This window comes from Boleophthalmus pectinirostris, unplaced genomic scaffold, assembly GCF_026225935.1.
Source record: "Boleophthalmus pectinirostris isolate CB_2022bp ecotype Guang Dong unplaced genomic scaffold, ASM2622593v1 HiC_scaffold_23, whole genome shotgun sequence".
In the NCBI taxonomy this organism is placed as follows: domain Eukaryota; kingdom Metazoa; phylum Chordata; class Actinopteri; order Gobiiformes; family Gobiidae; genus Boleophthalmus; species Boleophthalmus pectinirostris.
Window position 1 is genome coordinate 13953150 of NW_026571207.1, and position 23990 is coordinate 13977139.

General features: G+C 38.7%; 1 protein-coding gene across 1 annotated transcript in view; it reads right to left on the reverse strand.

Moving 5' to 3' along the window:
* Positions 1 to 201: 201 nt before the first annotated feature.
* ankrd50 (ankyrin repeat domain 50) overlaps positions 202 to 23990 on the reverse strand; it is a 104685-nt gene continuing 80896 nt past the window's right edge. The window contains exons 4-5 of the mRNA XM_020917597.2: positions 2322 to 5842; positions 202 to 2184 (exon numbers count right to left, since the gene is read on the reverse strand). Of these exons, the coding sequence (XP_020773256.1) occupies positions 2325 to 5842 (3518 nt within the window). The 3' untranslated portion in view covers positions 202 to 2184; positions 2322 to 2324. The remainder of the gene's footprint in view (positions 2185 to 2321; positions 5843 to 23990) is intronic.

Below are 23990 nucleotides of genomic sequence, written 5' to 3' on the forward strand. Positions count from 1 at the left end.
GACCTTCTCGGGCATAGCAAAGGAATTTCCACTTCTATAACAAAGCTTAGTTTCTTATAATGGCCTGGTAATTATGCACTTAGCTCAGTTAATGATTGAACCCAGACGTACTATTAACCATTATTGAATAAAGACACTACCTTCCAGCAGTAAAGCAAATATGTTTATTAAGCACTTTAATATACATCAGAAAATCCCACTTCATATAATACAGGAATTCTTTTTAAGATGAGACTTCAATGTACATGGTAAGCTATATACAATCCAACCACTGACAACTCAAAGGTGGCAGACACATCGGACAAACTTGATACCTCCATAAGACTGTACAGTATGTTTTCTCTCTTTTTGCAGATCTAATTCTGGCGTGATTTCCTTCCGTCATCCCTTCATGACCCTTTCCTAGCTGCTTTTGTCGCTCTGGAGCTTTGACTACGGCTTACGAGTGTTTGTGCATGCTATAGACATTTCGCTCCCCTCCCCAATATCCCAGAAATCGGCAAAAATAGCTCGCTGTTAACATTACGAAAAGCCTGCAAAAATATGACACAGCCCCGTAAAAGCTAGCACAGCTCCACGCGGTTCATGAGAAACAGATGTGGAAGTTCTCCCAGCCTCCCTCCCTCCGTCTCCCCAAAGGGTTAACTCCGGCTGAGCGAATATCCAGGAAGGAGTGTGTATAGACTTTGTCGCTTCAAACTTTGGCTTTGGAGCTCTGCCTTTCCAAAACCGTGACTTGTCTTGTTGGTTTGGGCTGTTTTTAGTTGTTCTTTTGTCATGCCTTCTGAAAATCTAGCAGGAATAACCGAAAATAACCAAAACTAGACTAAGCTGGGGCATCTTGCGTTACAGTAGGTTTAACATATATCTTTTTGCAAATATTATTTTTGAATCGTCAATAGGTTGCGTTCACGTTCTATAATTTGATGTTAACATAATTTCAGATGGAGGGCAGGGGCTTATGTAACTCAATGAGAGAATCACAATTTTGGAAATAATCCAAACTTATGATCTACAAGCCTTTTGAACCTGATTATTATTTGTTAGGAATTGGCTCCACAAACTTGCAACGTGGCTTAAAGTCCGTCCAACTGACAACAATCAAGTCTTTGGAGTTGAATCATAGGACCATTTTCTGAGGCTACTGTGACAATTTATTATTATTTTTCTCTTGTTTATTTACACTAACAGACAAGATGTTGAACTTTGTGCCAATTTTTGTTTCATGTGGATAGGCCCAGTAATTGCAGCGATATTACCCATTAACCAGGTCAACAAATATGACATCTGAATTCTGTTGTGATATCACGTGAATACAGCCTACTGTATTTAGCACCAAACTTTTGCAGAAGGTACACAATGGGTAATTAAATATATATTTTTAACACAGAAAAAACATAAAATGCACAACTCATAAAAATCCCACAGGGACAAAATGAAAAATTTTTAGTTTCAGTGAAGCCTCCCTCTGAGATACTCGTATTAAGTTGTAACACACAAAGCAAAAAATCAGGGAGTCTAAAAATAACTGCAGGCAACTTCTGAACACAGCACCATGGTTGAGTGTAATGCAACCCAAAATGCATCAAAAGTGGCTTGTTTCCAAAAAAAAATAAAAAATAAATATGCTTGCCTAAAGAATGTTGCCACAGCTTTTGTCACAATGCAGGTTTAGCACACTGATAAGGTTAACACAGATTATTTGGGGTCTCTAGGAAAGGCAGACTATCAAATCCATTAGCATGACATCAATTATTATGCCATGTTTTTGTCACAATGCACTCAGCGGTGCATTGCAGTCAGTGTCAAATCAAAAGTTGCCAAAAAGACATTAAATAATAAAGCATTGGTATGTTTCATCAGTTACTCAAATATGGATGGATACAACGATAAAACATAATACATGACTGTTGTCTTTTAAAAAGTGCATACACTGTTCATTAAATATCAATACATTAAATAAAAAGATGCATTTGCATGGATATATGAAGAAGGCTGCAACACATGTAGGCACATCGAAGTATCAGTTCACATAAGCCTCAGGCAGCAATTGTCTTCCCCACGGGTTTTCTCCAGGTCCCCCGCTGATGAGCACAAATGCAGGATTTTATGCAAATGAAAAACAGTTGCTTTGGCACATTCCCTCTGATGTCTGCACGATGAATGCATCCACAACATCTGAAACTGAAAGAATCATTTGTGTTAATGCAAATAAGAGAAAAGTTCTGATTTATTAAGACAGAATACAGAATAAAAAGCACAATAATAAAGTATGATGAACAATGTTAAGAATAAAGTAAGAGAATGAAAGTGCTTCTTACCAGCTATAAAGGTGTTTCCTTTTTGTAGTTGAAGCCTGGGTCAGATCCTTCTATCTGCAGTTTAAGAGCCTGTTTGAGGCTGAGCTCTGTCTCTCCGATGGGATAATTGTCCAGCACATCCTGGTGACCTCTGTTCTGAGCATTCCGGGGAACGGACACCCTCCCCAGGAAAACCTGATTACCCTGTAAGTGATAGTTTGGATTGGTCATGATGCCATTTCTCTTTTTCTCTGCCAGGCTCTGCTGCTGGATGAAGTACTGATCTTGGTTGGGCTGAATGGGACTGCCAATCATGATTTTACAATGAGGATCCTTCACTGCGATGTTTGCAACAGTTTTATTTAGAGCTATTCGCTTATCAAACTGAGTCATCTCATACTCCAGAACTTGGTTTGACCCATTGTTTTTGTTTTTCTTTTTGTCTCCCAGAGATGTTTTGCCATTTGAAGATGAAATTTTACTTCCCTTTGAGGCCTTATTAAGACCTGGTTTTAACTGTGACCAGTCAAAGTCACTGGCTGGCGAAGATGGCTGCTGGCCAATGGACTTTGTTGTAGAAGAAGGGGATACGATAGACTGTCTACTGCGACTGCGAGGCAGTGAGTGCTGCTGGATCTGTTCTGTGAAAGTCATTCCATGAAAACTGTCAATGGGCACAGTCTGAGCAGTGGCGGTGGAGGATGTGGTTCTCAGGGAGGAGTTCTTGGAGCTCTTTAGGGAGTTATTAGAGAGGGAGGATTTCTGCCTGTCGACAGTAGAGTCTGGAGACTCAGAGGGAGAGCTGAACGCATGGACAGGTCCATTGGTGAGACATCGGCCAGATGACTGCATGTCACCGGCTCCTGTGCTGCCTGAACTGCTAGATTTGATAGTGAGGGACTGCATTTTACCAGTTACAGAAGATGTTTTTTCTTCCATGGTATGTACAGGAGAGGGGTTGCACCCGTTCAGTGTTGAGGCTCCATATTTTTCTAGCAGTTTAATGATCATTGCATGGCCTCCTTTAGCTGCGACTCTCATTGCTGTGCGCCCAAACTGGTCAGCATGGTTTGGGTCAGCACCATTCTCAAGAAGGATTTGAACTACATCAATATGACCCTCTTGGGCAGCTATGCCCAGTGCTGTAGCACCCTGGTTACATGTGTGGTCTACCCGGGTGCCATTTTCTATCAGATACTGCACCACTTTGGTATGGCCTTGCCACGCAGCCGACTGGAGGGCAGATCTCTTCTCATTGTCACACGCATTTACATCAGCATGGTAATTAATAAGCAGACGCACCATTTCGAGATGCCCTTGCCAGCAGGATACATGGAGAGCAGTTCTGCCCTCTGTGTCACAGGATTCAACATTGGCACCATTTTCAAGAAAATACTCTGTCATGGCCAGCTGGTTTTCAAGTGCCAGAATGTAGAGAGTGGGGCGCCCATCTGCGTCTTTATAGTCTATATCAGCTCCATGGCTCAGCAGCAGCTCCACTATGTCCCTGTGGCTCTCCAGTGCAGCCACCCTCAGAGCATTCCTCCCATCATATCCTCTCTGGTCCACAGGGGATTTGTTTTCCAGAAGAATTTGAACACAATCATAATGTCCTTCTTGTGCAGATAATATTAACGGTATTCGACCGTCATTATCAACTTCTGTGCAGCGAGCTCCTTGCTCAATGAGGGCATCACACACCTGTCTGTGGCCTTCAAAAGCAGCCATGTGCAGAGGCGTCCAGCCTGCATCGTCCCTGTGATTCTCATCCAGACCTCTGTCCAGCAGAGTCCGCACTACTTCCACATTTCCCTGAGCAGAGGCAATACTCAGCACAGTCCTTCCCTCGCTGTCAATGCTGTCGACAGCTGCGCCCCAGAACAGTAATGTGTTGACGACAGAGGCATGGCCCATAGATGCAGCAGCCAGCAGAGGGGTACGGCCATTGTTGTCTGTGTGATCCACGTCAGCACCACCTTCTAAGAGCAAATCCACCACATCCACGTGTCCTTCATAGCCAGCCACGAGGAGAGGGGTCATGCAGTCTTTGTCACAGTGGTCAACCTCCGCCCCCCTTTCGATCAGGAGGCTTACTACTGAAGCGTGGCCCTTACTTGCGGGGACACAGAGGGCCGCCACCGAGAGCGCTGTCCTCCCATCCACATCTTCATGGTTCACTTCAGCGCCGTGGTCCAGGAGGTGCTCCACGATCTCCCTGTGCCCCATATACGCCGCCGCAATCAGAGCCGTCCTTCCTTCATTGTCCGCCTTGTTGACCTCCGCGCCATGCTGGAGGAGGTTCAACACGATGTCTTCATGACCGCCCCATGCAGCTGCCCTCAAAGCTGTTCTCCCGTCGGCATCGGCACAGTTCACTTTGGCACCAGCGTACAGAAGAGCTGATACAACTTCCGAATGCCCACCCCAAGCTGCAGACCTAAGAGCTGTCCATCCATCATGATCTGTGTGGTTTATGTTGGCCTCACAACCTATTAGGCAGTTGACGACTTTAGTGTGGCCTTGCCTTGCAGCGAGTGTAAGTGCTGTTTGTCCGTGGTTGTCTTCTAATTCCATATTTGCTCCTCTGGATATGAGCAAGTTCACAACATCAAGGTTTCCACTGTATGCAGCATTAGCCAACAGAGTTCTGCCACTTGAGTCATATTGATTTACAGAGGCACCATTATCCAGTAAAGTCCGTATAGAGTCCTCTCTCTCTAGGGCCTGCTGTACAATGCAGGAGGCGTGGTCGTCTTCGTTGTTAACATGAGCTCCGGCTTTGACTAAAAGCTGCAGTACTTCCTGTTCTTTTGGTATTGAGATAGACAGGGCATCTTTAGCAGGGGTGCCATTCCACACCATCCACAGAGCAAGATTAAAAGGTTCAATTTGCAGATTTGAGTTGACGAGGTGCAAAGCGAACTCCTGAACTTCGAGTGGTTTGAGCTGTTTGGCCCTGCAGGTGTAACTCATGGCTAACATCCGATGCCCTTCTGCTGCATTGCACAAGTATTTTTGAGTGCAGTGCTTGACGTCGAGCAACCACTCCGCAAAACTGTAGTGGAAAAGTATTTTTGTATTCCCCAATCCGTCCACCAAGAGTTTGGATAAAATGTCCATCTTTTTCTGAAAATCCTCCATGGTTAGTGTCATGTTTTTGGTCCAGACTGCATGGTACAGTTCTTTGACAGTGAGCGGGCGGCACGTTGCCAGGATTACATTGAGAATAGGCTGAACTTTGGCAAACTGTTTCCTGACAAATAGTCTCTGACAGAGCCACAAGTAGAGGCCGTTGAGGGTGCCAGGGATGTCACGGATTTCGCGCAGCATGATAAAGTTCTCCACCACTCCATCCAGGACGCGTTCCAAGTAGAGGAAACAGCCACTGCTCTTGATGTGGAGTTGGTTGAGCATCTCGGCGGTCTCCTTGGTTAGATGTTGTCTCAGGGCCTCCTCCTGGTCCAGCCGGTGGAGGATGTACTGCTGAACATCTTTGACGATGTAGGCCTTGCGCAGATCGTCCAGGCTGATTTTCCGGAAACCTTTGAAGAACAAAAAGGAGAGCATATTAGTTAAATAAAAACAATAAAACATAATAAACAATAATAATAAACAATATGACAACTAGGAAATACTAGGGTTGGGATGACACATGTTGACATAATTATGAAGTAATTAATGTTTTTTAACTGCTTTTTGGAACTGCAGCGACTTTAGAGGAGTAACTAAAAAAAAAACAAAAAAACTTTAAGCAAAAACTTCAAAATTCAGGAGAATACAAGAATACAGTGTAATATGTAGTATGATTTTATTATGGTAGTTTTACTAATTTGATTAATTTTAGATATTGCTGCTGTTTTGTACAAAGGCAATAATTATTTGTCTAATCTAAATAATTTATTAGTGTATTTGATTAAGAAAATTTGTTATAGATTACAATAAAGGTGCACTGTGTAACTTTTCTGGTGAAGGGTCCATCAATCGCTTGTCTCCGTAAGCGCTTTGTGTTGCATTTTTTGTATGAAAAGCACTCTATAAATAAAATTTGATTGATTGATTGAGATGTTGTCACTTCGTAGAGAATGTTTCACAGTATGGCATTAAACCTTCAGGGAGACAAAAACAAGATTAAGTTACAGTAAATTAACTTCTTAGTCTGGAGCATTCCAAGTAGAGCTGGTGATGGACCCCCAACCAAAAAGTTACATAGTGCACTTTTAAAAATGATTACTTTTCTCAAAAAGTTTGCTACCTAGATCAGAAGCAATTTTAGGACACAGATCTTACTGTTGAAAATAGTCCTTTCTAAGCTCCACATTCCTGAGGTGCTAGACAATCAGAAGCAAAGCAATGTCTCTAACGCTAGTGCAGCCCGGTGCATCTTTAATGACGAATTGCAACAAAACAAGTGCTGTGGGTTATCAGCGCACACAGGTTCCCACAGACATAATCCGCCCGGAGCTACAAAGAAATCTCTGAAAGAAAATAATTTCCTTCGACGCAGGAATCTGATTAAAAGTTCATTCATAATTCTCACTGACTGACTGTAAAGGTCGTTAGGCTCAGCAGGTGCAATTCTTCACTGTGAGCTAAATAAGAGTCAAATGGAGACCGAGGGAGGCTTAATTTCGCTGTCTGCATCTCTTCAATGGTCTGATACATCACCACGGCGACTTTAGAAAATGGCCTTGGAAAACATATTATCACAGTGGGTCCTAATGATTGGTCTTAAATGGTGGTGAGGTATTTCTCTAATGGGCATACAGTGACTATTATCTATGCGAAACCACTCGACTCTTGGTAGTCCATGACCCGAGCTATTTATTTAGCATATGATCATTTACATACGTCAGGGTTACCGGGACAGCCACTCACATTATTATGGATATGTGGTATATCAAAAATGCGAGTAAGGTTGTAGCATATTATTCAGGAATAAGAAAGGAAGCTTTTGAAAAAATCAAGATTTCAAACATGGATTCAATTACCTACTACTACTCATGTAACAGGAGCTTTTCCCATTTAGTTTTTATTTGAGATGTTTTCAACTGTATTTCTTGATTATGTTATTAAATTTTCATGAAGTGAAAAATAACAACAACTAAAAAAAGATTTGTTGGTGTGGATAGCGTTCTCTGCTGCTAAATGGAATAAGCGTTTACTTTAAAAGGTGCACTATGTAACTTTTCGGTTTTGGGTCAATCACCTTCTTATTTCTATGGATATGTCATTGCTCTGCCTGGAATATTCCACAGTATGTCAATAAACAGCTCTACTTTGCATTTATTAAATTACAAGTGGTTTTATAGCTTAAAAATATCTAGAAAAACAAACATTCTGACTGTGAGCGGAGTCGCCTCTCCACAGATCTGACCTGTAACTTGGTCTGTTTTTTTCTGCATGAAGATTTAATGTCATACTGTGAAACATTCCAGACAAGGCAATAACATCTCTATGGAGAAAAGCATTTGATGGAAGATCCACCAGAAAAGTTACACAAAGCACCTTTAAGTCCAAGATAGGGCCATTTCCTTGGAAAGACGCTACTGGGAGTCCTTCGAATTTAAAGTTGTACATCATTATTCATCTACAGCCTTAAAGGTGCACCATGTAACTTTTCTGGTTAAATGTAAGCCACCTGGTTGTCTCCATGGTGATATTATTGCATTGCCTGGAATGTTCCACAGTACAGCATTTAACTCATCTATCGTCACTAGAGCCGAGTATCATTAAGAAGTTGCTGATACGATACATACGTCGATACATAGGACATGATACGTACATATCTCGATACTGTGCACTTTCAGTTCGATACGATTTATATTTCAAATTGCTTCGAAATGGTTTAATAAAGAATAAAGGCTAAATCGCGGCTGTGATACTAAAAGTCTTTGTTAAACCACTTCTAGTGCAAAGTTAAAATGAAACACACATTTTTATCATCAAAACAGTGAAAATATCAAATGTGTCGCATGAACGAGTTTCCTTCCTCTGAACAAACAACAAAACTGCAGTTCTGTAACAAAATAAATGAGTAAAATAAACCACAAATACTCTTAGCGATATATATCGATACAGACCATGATATCAATACTGTATCATCACATTAAATGATACGATATATTGATACTTCGATATTTTTGCACACAAGCAAGTGGCTCAACCTGGCCAAATTACAAGATCAGATCATTCACAGTAAGAATGCATGTTCATTAAGTTATTTTTCGGCAATAAAAAGCCCTGCAATTGACTAAATACAAAACAAATGATTTTAATTCGATACTGTGAAACATTCCAGCCACAACATCTCCACAGAAACAACCACAGACCCCCCGCAAGAAAAGTTTCATAGTTCTCCTTTTTGCATCACACCATATTTCACATCTGAAAACCTCTCATACCTTCAACGCACAAGTCGAATCCGAACGCTTTGATTACATATTACATTTCCGCATGGATAATATAGCTCGCGCTCTTAGCCCGAGGCAGGGCTGTGTTCATGTGAGTGCCATTATGTGGGTAGAAGAAAAAAAGCCTGTTAAAAGCTATTCCGCAGAGGGGGCTAGCTGCTAACCACACCTGCACACCAGATAACCAAGCCAGATGAGGGTAGCTTGGGTTCCCAAACAGCCACTGACAGTTTGGACAACAGATGTAGGTAAACACAAGGGGACGCCGCAATGGGATTTCTTTATCATGGGCCTCTAGGTTTGTTTTAGATAAGAGCTCCTACACTTACGGCTCTGCGCAGTAATGGCTTTTTTTTTTTTTTTTTTTTTGGCGGGCCTTGAGGGTCCCACGTTATAATCAGACAAGTGATAAAAGACCAGCAGTCTACCACAGCGGAGTTTAAAAAGAGCGAGTATTGTGTCTCAAAATTTACAAAAAAAGAAGATGAGAAGTGAGCCAGTACTGCAGTTATTTGTCTTGGTATTATCGACGTTGGGTAATCACAAGGAAAACAAGCAATTCAAGTGAGGATGAAAAAAATGTATTATTATTATGTTTAGTATGTCAGTTTTGAGCCAAAAGAATAGATTTTTCAGTTCTACTCCCACTACTACAAATACCTCTACTGTTAATTATTACTATTGCTACTACTACTGCTGTTGCTACTAGTCTAATACTACTGCTAAAATGTTTACATGGAAAAGAAGGTTCAAGGTTCATGTCCCTATTACATGACACTACCACTACTACTAATATTTACTATAATCACTACCCAGTGCCTCCGCTTAATTTCATTTCTCTCCAACGACTAGGTCAGGAATCAGAATACACTAGACAGATTGTAGGAACCCCAGAAGTGCGAGTCCGGGTACCAGCCAATCAGCGAAGAGCCATACATTCAGTGTTGGCAATGGTTCCCAAGATCGAGGATTTAAAGCCGGAGCAAAAAGAATGTTCGGTGAATTTTATCAAGGGGAAAAACATTATTGCCCTTCTTTCTATGGGATTTGGGAAAAGCTGAATATTCCAGTTAGCCCTGTTAGCGGCGCATTACATACGTCACAACAAAATAGCAGCAATTGGTTAAATTGAAAAAAAAAAAGTACCCGCCTACAGTCGCGCGAACGAATCCTAATGCTGAGAAGTCAGAGGGTTTCTACGAAGTGACCGGCTGATGAATCAGGCTAACAGTTTAAGGCTGTGCAATTAATCGAATTTTGATCGCAATTTCGATTTGTGTGTCAAAAGATATCCAAACTCATGTAAACAATTTAAAGCTTAACAAAGGTTATTTTGGGATATTTTTGTATATAAATAAGTATAGAGATTGTAAAACAGCTAAATAAATAGTTTATTTTTAGATACATTTATATATTTCTATGCCTTATTTCATATCCATAGTATATTTTATTTTATGTTGTATACATTGGGAAAAAACATATTTGTAGTATATATATATTTGTATATTTATTTTCAATTTGAAAGGTTTGTGTAAATTATCAATAACAGTATTTTTTGAGAGAGAATTGCTGAATAAATGCATCGTGTAACAAAAAAAAAATTGTGATTTCAATATTGACCAAAATAACTGCGATAATGATTTTTTTCCATAATCGAGCAACCCTTATTACTACTGTTACTTCTACTGCTGCTGCTACTACTATCCACTGGTAAAATGTTTACATGGAGAAGAAGGTTCAAGTGTCCCCATTACATCCAAATGCATTTGATTTCTGAGCAGGCCTGGTTTTGACAGCAAGTAGAGCAGACCATACAACAAATGATAAAAAATATATATATCCAAATACTATTTAGAAGTGTTATGTTTCATCCATGAATGTGCACTACTCAGAACTATTATAATTCCTAGGTATTCATAAACATGTTTTGCTCTGATCTAGACTGTAATCACTAATGCATTAACGTATACAGTACATGGTTTGATTTTCGAAGGCACAATTCCATTAGGGCTATTGTCAGCGCACTACTCTTTGCTTTCACGTACTCCAGTATATATAATTCCAAACAAGGTTACTGGAGCGTACCTCTTTAGTAACGAGGTTTTAGACATTGTCACCAGCATCCACAAGGGACATTAAGAAATTTAGGTCATGCCATTTCAACCCTGTTTTCTATCAATGGTGCTGTGCTGTCTTTGGAGGTCAACAGAATAGAATGTAGGTTTAGGTCAACCTTTTGTTAAAACAAAATAGCATTTTTAAAAAGCTCATAATGGAAAAACAATAATAATAATTTGGATCATAACTGAAATTGCAATTGCAAAAAGTATTTTACATACTGGCCAATATGAACTTATAGTGGGAAAGAATAGATTTGTTGTTATTTTAGTAGTAATATTTTTGACACTGTTTCAGAAAAATGGTTTGCTCGAGGTTTTTGGGGGGTGGCAGAAAAAGCACCCATACCCCATACCCCCAATTCAAAGCAGGAGTTAGTGAATTGTCTTTTCAATTACAAATATTTGAATAGGTTAAATCGTTATGAAAACTGGATAATTGCACACTCTTTAGTTTTATCAGGCTCCTTGCAATAAAACAGTATCTACATTGCATTAAGAACTAAGGCTACAGGAGTAATTGAAATCGAAATGGCAATTTGAATGAACGTAATTAGCAAATCGCAAAGGCCACAGTTCCCGAAGTACCACAATTCCCTCCACAAACAGCAACATACTTTGTCTTATTCTGCATAAAAACTGCTGATCCTGTAGATTAGAGCTGTACAAACGTGTTCTGAAATGTGATTCTTGTATTAGTTTCAGTTTGTTTTAGTCTTTTTGTCAATTCTTCTGGTTAAATGTGAACTTTGCTTGTCAGAAAAATCTCAATTAGATATTCCTCCCAAATTGGCCCTGTTAAGAACCTAACATTTCCCAACCTTTACTTACTGGAACTGGAAAACAAATGCGCAAATCACCGAGCTAGCCTTTAGCCTCATTTCGCACATTAGTCTGCTATCTCTTTGCAGCTAATAACACTAAACGGATTTACGAGAGACATTACCGTCAAACTATGCAGTACAGCCTAGGTCTCCAAAACACTCAACGGAAACGTGGCTTTAAACTCGATCAGAGAACGCAGATACCAGGCAGATGGAAGAACAATTCAACCAGTTAACTTTGAGATTTATGGCGACGCCTCTGCTCCCTATCTGCTCAGCGTATGAATCTTCACAGGTGTCATTTAGTGCACGGCTTAGGCAGCTGTGCAAAGAATGTATCTAATAAAAGTGTAGCGCATTACGATCCTCTAATGTACACTGTATAAAAAGGCACTGGTAGTAGCAGCAACTCAGTGACCCCGGCTCCTCATTGTTCAGAGTGGGACTGTCTTTGCAGATAGCCCCTCCCCTCCGCAACTTTGTGACCTTCCGATCTAGTTCCCACACAACTAGAGCGATGCAAAACGGAGAGTAGTTTTGCAATTAAAAGGTTGCTGAATGTTGGGTGACTTTTATAGTTTATACAAATACTATGCTCTGATTTAGAGTTGTACTTATAACGCTACAGAGAAAAGGGTCATGGCTAAAACGACCTGTACTTGACATTGAAGTACACAGATCCTGTCTGGTTCTATCTCACAATGGCCAAGTTTACATGTTGTTTTTTAATTCTGAATTAATTAGGGATGTAACAATAACCAAAAAAAATTGTGGGGTGTCACAATATATCGAATTACAAGTTCCTTTGCTTAAATGTATTGTTTTGTAGTAGCAGAAGCTAATAAACATGGAGAACTACATATCCCATGATTCTTTTCGGTGCAGACAACATGAAGAAATATGTTTTTTACTTGAATTCTTGGGATTATGACAGTAATGATTCGCACCAAATCTTGTCAAGGTATTTTAAAGCAAAAAAGTGTCCTATCTACAATTATATTACCTCCAAAATATCGCAATAACACATATCGTGAAAAGTACTGAGCTATTGTTATCCCTAGAATGAAGTGTTCTTGAATTAATTTGGATATCCTTCGAATTTACATGAAATTCATTTACTGAAGGGTTCTGATTTCGTATTTATTCACGGAAACACACACTTCAGCTGCTACCAGTGTTTTTGTCATCTCGGTTTGTCGTTACGCCACGGACACAAACATGATACAAACTTTTTTTGCAGTTGTTGGATAATTAAGCAACAGCTCGGGAATTCTATCATCACACTTTACGTACAGTATGTGAGCTGAGGAGGAGAAGGGAAGAGTTTTCTTGTAATGGAGCTGTATTGTTTTGCCCGAAATGTTCCACAGTAAAACATTAAACTCAAAACTAAACTCATGAAACAAAAACTAGGCCAAAATACAGGTCAGATCTGTGGAGCGGTGTCTCAGTGTATCGTAAGAATACCTGTTTTTCAAGGTATTTTTAAGCAATAAAAACACCTGTAATGGAATAATAAGCAGGTTAAGAAAAGTTACACAATGCACCTTTAATGTTCAAGTAGCCAAGCCCAATATTGTAGTTGAACAGAAGGTCTATATCGTAAAAGCATATTAAAGGGTCAACATAAGACTGCTGTGTAAAACTTGCATCTCATAATTTAAGTGTTGCATTATCAGAGAAAAAGGAAGTGCGCTGGTAGCATGTTAGTTGTTTTTAGTTTTACCGCGAAAGCAAAACTCCGCTCTGGCCTTTCAAAGTTGTGAGTTGCAAACAATTTATAAAAAGAAAACGTTCTATTTTCACATTTTTAATGCGGTCAAAATAAAGCACAGCGTCTTTTATGAGTATATTCCAAAATGCTGGACTTAAACTGATCTTCTAGTTTGAGGGTAAATCAAGCCATAAAAATTACACAATATGGTAAAATACATAATTAGTATCTACTTTTTTTTTAAATGATTTTATTTATTTTAGGGTGTCTCAAAGTGGGCTCTATATCTGTAGCTATTGAACTTCCAACCTTCAGGTCAGGGGGCAAACTCAACCAACTAAGCTACAACTGCATGGATTTATTAGAACATTTCCAGCAACACAATTTTCAAAGTCTTATATTACACAAAATGGATTCTTCAGAGTTTTAGGCCATGTTATAATGTATCCTCATCAAAAACAAATCCATTCACACATGTTTGAGTAATCCTGGTGTATTCTCTGTCTACATCTCCAAAGCATTAAACTTTAGTTCAGTAGAAATTTAAACAAAACACAACTCCAGGTATGCTTTTGATGAGGAAACCACATTATAACAGATCGGAAAATAGTGTAATATGGGCCCTTTAACGTACTGTATATGCACCATTAGTCAAGCTATAAACCCACTGACCTCACTTCTAACATGTCAACCTTTTTCTTCTTATGTCACCACATTTTTCTAATCAGAGCAGTGGAACTTGATGAACTTGGGGTGACTGGGTAAAAAGAATGAAAGAAAAGTAAAGTCCCCAGACAGTAATTGTACAAAGGGCAGACATTGTGCTGGTGATGTGACTTTCTCATGTCATGGAGCCACATTCCCGTTCTGGACCCAATCTTTGTGGGACAGGAAACCCACCAGCACAAAGGGGAAGAGGCCATTAAGGGGGAAGAACCAGGGCGCATGGACTGTACAGTAGAGGGAGGAGCCACTTCTCACATACAACAACAAGGAAAGATGAAATATAGAAGTTGCACTCCGTTTTCCGGAGAAAGCTTTATCCATATACCAGGGTTATTTTCAATTATATTTTGAAATATAAATAAAAATAAATACTTTTCATATTGTAAAGTGCAATAGTGGACCATATTCAGGACTGTATGTAATTATTTAAACAAATTAAAGGTGTACTACGTGATTTTTCTGGTGGGGGTGTGCTACCTGCTTGTCTCCATGGAGATGTTACTGCTTTGTAGGGGTGTGCATTGCCTTGAGTCTGACGATACATATCATAATTCACATGTCACAATTCAATATATCCTGATAGATCCCGATAACAATTAATGATATATTGCGATTAATCAATAATCACTTCAAGAGAACACAGTTGTACAAAATATAATTTGTAAATTGTTTAAAATTATGAGAACAGTGATTGAAAAAGGCAGATTAAAGATTCCTTCTTCACTATTACACTAAACAGACTCTTGTGAGCTTTAAGCCATGTTAGAATGTTATTTCTTCCTCAAAAACATATGTGAAGAAATTATCCAAACGATTCAGGTGAAGGTGTGTGAAGTTTAAAAACACAGTGGAGCTCTTCCTGTATTACCATATGACATCACAAGATGGATCAGAGTGTTTTCTGTGTTTGTGAAAAAATGTGTGAATAAAACAAAACACAACTCCAGGTATGTTTGTAACAAGGAAAGATCAAAAAATAGTGTAATATGGGCACTTTAACCTCATGAGAGTGTAATCTGTCTTTAAATAAAAATTGTTTGCTAGTACTTTTTATAGTTATTTTTGCATTTGTCAGATAATAGATATATGTAATAGTTTTGACAGCTGCCACACCCCATTTTAATCCAGTATACGATCAAAAGAACATGTCTATCGATTTGGATCCATTTTGAATTGATTCGAGAATTGTGCAATGAAGTATCATGATATATCACAGATTTTTTTCTTACACCGCTACTGCTTTGCCTGGGATATTCCACAGTCTGGCAGTAAACTTGTCCATCTGGCATTCATTCACTTACAGGTGTTTTTATCCTTAAAACCACATTGAAAAACATCAATTGCTACTGTGAGCAGAATCGCCTTTGCACAGATCTGACCTGTAATCTGGCCCGGTGGCATCACTTGCATAAATCCATAGAGGTAGAAAAATGAATGTCATACTGCGGAACATTCCAGACAAAGAAATAACATCTCGATGGAAACAAGTATGTGGTGGACCCTCCATCAGAAAAGTGACACTTGTCAACATATATAAAGTAATAATATTTTAAATGAAATTGATGGATGAAATAAAGCCTGCTGGGTTGCCTGTTAGTGCAATGTTTATTTTTCTGTGTGATTCACAAGGCCAGGAAACCATGGCACAACCATCTCTCCTAAAAACCTGCCAAGGTCATCCTCATGTGGATGTTTGGCTCTGGATCCACTGAAAGAGAGCCACTGCAATAAGCATATACCAAGGATTTCATTAAACATATTTCCCCAGGAGATAATTCAGTACATATTTGCTTTGCTGTTTGATCATCACTACATCATTATAAAATCATTAATCTTACAGTAACAAAGCATCCCAACATCTCCCATTGCTTTATCCCATACAGACAGATGATCCTCTTGTTTTCCTATAATTTGGGGAAAATAGACAACTGCGATATTAATGACAAGATTTGCGATTGTGAAAGTCATTTTTGAGTGTCCAGAAAAGCACTGTATAAAACTGATGCATTATTATATTATTAGTAATCACAAGAATTCATACAGTGGCGTGCGTTCTGCTAATGAAACTACAGCACATCACATCAGGTTTGTGAAATTGTAGTGCATTGTTCTGTAGCTTTTGTAAGGAAGAGAGAGTAAGGAGGGTTTGAATAGGGCCTGAGAGAGATCACAAGATTATTCAAACATGCATTATGAAATACAACACCTTATCAGGCATGTTTTTGATGTTTACAAACTGCAGCCTTTGCGTTTTGCTAATTGTATCTGTTCAAAGGTTCATTAAAAGCCGATTAACCTCGCAACAACAATGACAATTGTTGTAACACATTTTTGGCTACAAGTTAGCTTCTACACACACACAGCACCAAAGTGTGAGACGCAATAAATTTACTTATATTTCTCCAACATAAACTGGTTCGACATAGTGCGCATAAAAAGGCCCAATTATGTAGATAGTTGCTTTTCCTTTTCTCGGGGGAGCCGAGAGTAGCGTGCATGTGAGGAGTTGCTTATGATAAACAGTTGTCTCCTGCATTCCACGCTCGCTTGACACGCCAATTATGAAGATAGAGAAAAGTCTGGAGGAGGACACAAAAGATTTGACTGTCGCGCCTCTGAAATACCGCCTCAGTGGAGATTAGCTTTTAAAAACACAATGGAACACTCAAAGCCAGAGACTGACGCTTTCTGTTCGGCAAATCATTCATGGGTTTTGGAGTCCTCAAACCATGTGGCAAATCTTAACCCACGGTGATGGAAGAAGCACTAAATAAGAATGTGCTTTTCTAGGAATTGGAACAATACTAAAAGATGTTTGTATCTATGTAACACTTCTGGTGTGAGGTGTGTGCTTGTCTACATGGAGATGTCCCACAGTATGTGTGTAAAATCCCTCTGTCGTTCAGGTAGAATCCAAGGCTTCAGTCCAATTTGTCAACTGGACAAAAGTTTATTTGGTCAAATATGTTTCGCAGCTCATCCAATCTGCTTCTTCAGTTCTGGTCAAAATGCTGGTGGATGCTTCCTTATATTTGCCTGAAGGGAGGAGCTAACTACAATGAAACTACTCTGAAATGAACACATCTACATGTTTACACTTTCTGTTTGGCCGATTGAACTTGCACTGAGTGTGGGGTCATATTAGAATAATCATTCAGGGCAATAATGGAGCTCACACCTCACACCATTCACACCTGGCTATCTCTATTGTTTTCTTTGCTAAGTTTAATGCTATACTGAACATTCTAAGCAAAGTAATAACATCTCCATGGTCCCTAGCACTTAGCGGGCCCTCCACCAGAAAAGTTACATAGTGCACTTTAATTCCAAAAGCTGACATTTCAAGTTGCACGAATTTTTGGATAGTGTACAGGACACCAGCTAAACGGCTCCATCAAGTTTTCGAGCAGTGTCCAAAAATGCCGATTTAGCATGTAAATGAAGTATAAACTATTGGCTACAAGTGTGTAATAAGTTTCCAAGGACAATTTAACTCCTGGCCGGACCAGAATAGTTTAGACTTGGCTTGAGAAGGAAAAGTTGAGTCTGGCGTATCGTCAACATTTGAAGTGTAGGGCTAGCCAGCAAGCAACAAATCCAGTAGAAATGCATGAATATAATTTAGCACATCTGGGGATACAATGCTATGAATACATTTTAATATTGTGACAGTTTACGCAAGGAAAACTGGACTCCACAGTGGAACAGCTGCAACATTATACACACTAACACATTCTAAAGATGATGTGATACGAAGATATGTCTATTGTTGTGTGTGGTCTTTAGTCTATAGGAGGCATGTCCAAACCAATTTTTCTTGGACCCCAGACAAATTGGCCCATACTGTTTGGTGTGTTCTATTTACAATGTAAACATGAATACAGGTCAAGAGGCTCATTCTATATAAACCCACTATTGACCACCAGTCTATGACCCTCAGTTGGGTTTCACTTTGGTGTGTGTTTTGATATACTGCCCTTGATGAAATCGCAAAAAACTCTTTCTGGGTTTGATTCATAGAAAACTTTCTCACGTTATGCAAAATTGGCTGAACTAGCTAAATTTGCCAAGTCTGTAGTTTGTTTACTTCCATGCCACTTCTTCAGACAGCCTCATAACGATTAGTGAAACGCTGTGTGATGTAAAGCTGAATTCCCCCATGCATGTAAAGCCCAACATGTGCACTAGTCCCACTTTGATGACCAAGTCTGACCAAGCTTTGCAGTTTGCTCAAACAGCACTACACAAGAACACAAGTTAACACCATCAGGTACAATTTATTTTTAGTAGTGATGGGAGATTTCAGATTTTTGTAATAAAATCCAGATCCTAAAATTGATTGAGACTGTTATCATCTTTGCTTGAACTGATCTAAAAATGAAATATATGAGAAGATAAACACAAATATAAGCAATGCATTAAAGAAACAGGTTGACTAAAATTTTTGACAGATTTTGAGAAACATAACATGAGAACATTTGTGAAACATTATCTTATGAGGGTTTGGTCAGAAAAGAGTTAATAGCTCTTGTGAAGCTGTGCTACAATGACAGAAAAAAAAATTAAAAAACATAAATCTAAAACTGTAATTCCAAAAAAAGCATATTTATTATAAAGTATGTCAAATCTCATCTCATCTCTCATCTTCCCATTGACAATCTCGTCTTTCATTTTATATTGTGGAAATTGTGTCTCATTCCTCCCCTAATGTCCATATATTTAGAATCTGCCCATCACTACTTTTTTAGGGACTTAGACAAACTTTATTGATCCACAAAGGAAATGACTTGGACACAGTCGCTCACACATCACAATACATTATAATAACAAAGAGAAAAAATATATAAATGGTGATAATTCTAAATAAGTAGCAAAAATAGCAAGAGACAGATATTAAATAATGTATATGTACAAGTAAAAATAAAATAAGTAGATGTCATAAGGAAAACAGTGCAAAGATGATATGATTGACAGGACATAGGGTTATCTGTTCCAAAAAGGTGAGTTGTCAACAGTTGTCAACATCACAAAGTTTGCAATAAGTAAATACATCAACTTTTTTCAGAGCATGAGAGGCTAGTTGAGCCTCTGAACAAAAGCAAATGGCAAACAAGCTACAAACGTCACATTCATGGGCGTGAGGGATCCAGGCCTCGTCACCAGCTGCTGCTCATTACCCAACTGGAAACTAGCCACCAGAGACGCACCGACGCACAAAAGAGGGACTGTTCGCCGTCGAGATTAATATTTCAGATGACAAATGAGGCGTGCGTGTATGTGTCCAACAGTGAGGGTTTGGGAATCACTGGGCTGAAGTTGCAAGATATGGGCAGAAGTTGTGAGATTCTTAAAGGGCCCACGCTACACTAGTTTCTGATTTATGTTATAATGTTCTTTCCCCATCAAAAAAAACACTCTGTAGTTTTGTTTTGTTTCATTCATTTAATGCACAAATCCTGCTTTATTTAGGCTGAGTTCTTTTCTCAAACAGAAAACACTCTTGTAATGCGGATTGTCATGCAGTGATACAGGAAGTGCTCCAGCGTTTTTAAACTCCATGCACCTTCACTGGAATCATTTGGATGCTTTCAGCTTTGGAATTGCCAAAAATTGCCAAAAAGATAGTTGCTAACATGAAAATTACTGCTTTCATGACAAGACAAGGTGGAACAGAGCATTCTGAGCTTTAGAGACGTAGACTAATAAACCAGGGTTACTTAAACATGTGTGAATGAAACAAAACACAACTCCAGGTAACAAACTTTAACTAAAACTCTTGCCTAGTTATTTCTAGTTTTCAAATTTTGGCAAAGTTTCAAATTTACTTCTTGCTTAAACATGGACAGAAATACAGAGGTAATTCTATGACTGTTACTTAGCAACCAACAAGGGCCAAAACTGGTCTAAATTTTGTTTTTACATTTATGATTAGACCATTAATCTGTCCAAAAAATGTGTTCCTTGTGTGTTAATTGTCCCTGCACTTTGGATTGAAAAGATAAAGGTATTTCATTTTTAGAACTCTTCTGTTCTTCCTATACTTTTGTACTTTTCTTTCAACTTTTTTCCAACCCCACCACCATAACTCGTATAAAACTGTGATAAATATTTACCACTTGCACCCTCCCACCAAATCAAGTAATTAGAAAAACGTGTAAAACCTCTCATATGAACTTTAAAGACAACAGAAACCCAAGCCTAAGTCAAAGATTCTTAAACGCGTGTGGGACAGCTGCATGCCTCCCCGCTCCTGAAAACACATGAACGCTAAGTATGTGCACAAGAGTCGTCTCTGGCTCTCTGTAAATAACAGCTCTCCCCCAGCTCACAGTGGTTCAGCTCAGACACACACAGCAGTGTTGTTTCATGACTCCCCTCTCAAGGCTGCAGGCACGCGGACTCAAGTGTCTCAAGAGTATACAAGCGAAGATTAAGAATAAGGCACAACATGTCAATCTTGGCATCATGGAGTACAGAAAAGAGGTGTGCTGAGAAAATGGGACATACGTAAGCACATTGGAAACAATTGATTCAGAAAACATTTAATAATTGTATTTAAATCTCTTTCAATCTTCAAGAAATCTCACATTGTTTTGTTTTGGCAACTGATGGTGATATGCACGGTGGAGTTATATTTTGTTCATGCACTTTCTTTTTATTAAACATATGTATACTTGGGGAATTTAGGTCCAAATCTGGCCTTGTTCCTATTATTGTTTAAAGATGCACTGCGTAACTTGTCTGGTTTAGGGTCCGCTACCTGCATTTTTCCATGGAGATGTTATTGCTTTGTCCAGAATATCCCATGGTATTACACTGAACATATCCATTTGGCATTTATTCATTATTAAATTACAATCTGTTGCTCAAAAATACAAGAATTCCTTCTGTGAATAGGGGCGACTCTCTGCAGATCTGAACTGTACTGTAGCCTATTGCTGTAATCTGCTTGTTTAGGTCCAGCCTCCATGAAAAGCTCAGGTGATGCCATGAGGCCAAAATTACAGGTCAGGTCTGTGGAGAGGCAAGCCTACTCACAGTATTTCTGAGCCATTAAAACCTGAATTTGAACAAAGACGTCAAACAAAAGAAAGTTACTGCTAAGGTAAAAACTAATGGTGACCTCCTTATGACCTCTTGTATAACTGAGAGCTGCATTTGTATAACTATATTTGTATATTTTATTTATCTACATTATTTGACACCAGTCTTGTTATTTTTGCTACTTAATTTGAATTGATTATTACCATTTATATTTTTGCTCTTTGTTATTAAATATTATAATTATATATTGTGATGTATGAGCTACTCTGTCCAAATAATTTCCCTTTTCAATAAAATATGTCTAAGTCTAAATAAAGAATAGAGGAACATTGCAGGCAAAGGGTTCATTTCTCCATGGAGACAAGCATGTTACAGACCCTGAAAAAGTACAGCTCCATGGCGTACCTATAGTCACTATATATTACATGGCCAGCCCATATCTTCACTCTTACATTTTCCTGTTTTCCTGAATCATGCACAGTTCACTCATTACAATGCTCCACTGCACTCACAGATTCTCATTTGTGCCTCCTCACAGGTCTGTGCACCTGCTGATATCCGATTAACAATGTCAGAATGATTAGCAGCACCCAGCCACAGCTCACTCCGCCTAAAATACAGACGCATAAGCTAGAAAGAGACATAAATTACATGGTGAATTTCAACTAAGATCAAACTTGATATATTGTTTTTTAAAAGTTGCCAAATAATAATGTGGGCTGTCACAATATATTAAATTATAAGAGCCTTTGCTTAAATGATTTGTTTTGTTTCAGCAATAGCTTAAAAACAGATGGAACTACATCGACCATGATCCTTTGCTGATATAGATATCAGTGCAGACAACGTGACTAAATAACTGCTCTTTATTACACAAAATGGTAAAAAAAAAAAAAAAAAACATATCAGGAGTTGTTTTTGTTTCATTAAAATGTTTGAGTAATACTTTATTATTAGTCTGTCTACATCTCCAAAGCTCAGAATGCTCTGTTTCATCTTGTGATGTCATGAAGCTGTAGTTTTCAAGTTAACATTAACCTTTTACCTTTTGTTCAGGAGAGACTGGTAATTCCATGGCTGAAAACATCTAAATGATTCTAGTAAACACATATGGAGTTTGAAAACACAATGGAGCATTTCTGTTTGAGAGAAGAACACAGCTTACGTGTGTAGGAAGGTTATGTTAAATATGTGTGAATGAAACAAAACACAACCCCAGCTATGTTTTTGCTGAGAATACATTTTAACATAGATCAGAAAATAGCATAATATGGGACCTTTAAATGAAAAACTTGTATTTCTACAGTTCTTTTCAGCTATCGCACTGAATACCGTGATACCATTGTACTGTGACATTTGTGTATCATTACATCCCTACTACAATCAGACAGTCTCTAGAACACAAAATAAGTCTCCAACTTCACAACAAATGCATTCTTTTTAATCCAAAGATACAATCATTTAGATCACAAAGTTTGTGTGCACTGATGCTTTGCAAAGTGGCCACCAGGGGAGGCATTAAAATGATTACAGTTGAAGAATTAATTTGTGTCAAGCTACAGGCGAGTTACAAGTGAGCGGCCGTGCCCGAACATGCCCCTTGTTGCATTTCAAAAGGGCTCCCAGTCAGACCTGTTGTGTGAATTCAAAAGGACAGATAAGAACGGGGGAAGGGTGAAGACAAGCAACAATGTCTTAACTACTGTCGAACTCGCTCTTTATTTAGACGGTTATGCCCTATACTGCACAATGTACCGCAATTAAATTGAAAAGCTGAATCTGAATTGGCACAGTTAGCAGATTTTATGTTTTGGGTATGAGCAGGTTCTTTATTTTTTAATAAATGAGGAAAAAATAAGTTAAAGAAAAGCTTACTTCAGACTAAAGCTCAAACTCAAATTCACAGAGGGCCAAAATTAAAAAGTGTCGTGGGCCAAACTAAGTATTTATTAAACATTTTCAACAACATCTGTATGTTTTCTCTTCTTTCAAGATATGTAATGTTAAACCTTTTCTTAGTAACATAAATGTTTAATAATAGTTTTGCTTAAACATTGAATCCTGAACAAGCATAATATAAACTAGGGATGGGCATTGGATGAGATTTTCTTAATCGATTGTCGGAAGAATTAACGATTGATTATCGATTAATCATTAACGTTTTTATATTAAAATGATCATCATTATTATTACTATCTGCAGTACTAATTTGCATAAATAAATTCAACTTTACGATGTATAAACCGTACTGACTCTAGAGCCACATCAATCAGTTTGACATTATAATGTGTTTAATTCAGTTTTATGCAACTCTCACAGAAACGAAACTTTAAACCGCATCGCTAATTTGCATAAACTAAGCGAAGATAAAACTGCAGCTCTTGTGTCGCTGATGCGGTCAATTTCTGTCGGATTAAAAGACATGACTCAGTGGAATACAGGTTAGTGTGATCATATTTGCGTTTGTCAAGACCAGGACACAGGGAGGTGGGCATTCGTCATCGACATTGCTCTACTCTCACCTGGCAAAGCTTTTTCCCACTGGACACCGAAACATATGTGCTGCTTTGTACACTGTGCACATGGACTCACACTTGTCCCGAACGCAACGGAAAGCGTGGAATTTCTTGTACAAGTCATCGTTAAATACGCATATGCACTTCAGTACGTTGCAGACTGACCGACTGTTTGTGTTTGCTCGCTCCTTCTGATGCAGAGAGACACATGTACGAACCCCTGTTTGGTCACGCTACGCACAGCAACCTACATTCGGTTTGTCGATTAAAATTATCGTAATCGATTAAATTCTTAATGATCAATTATCGATTAATCATGCCCATCCTTAATATAAACTA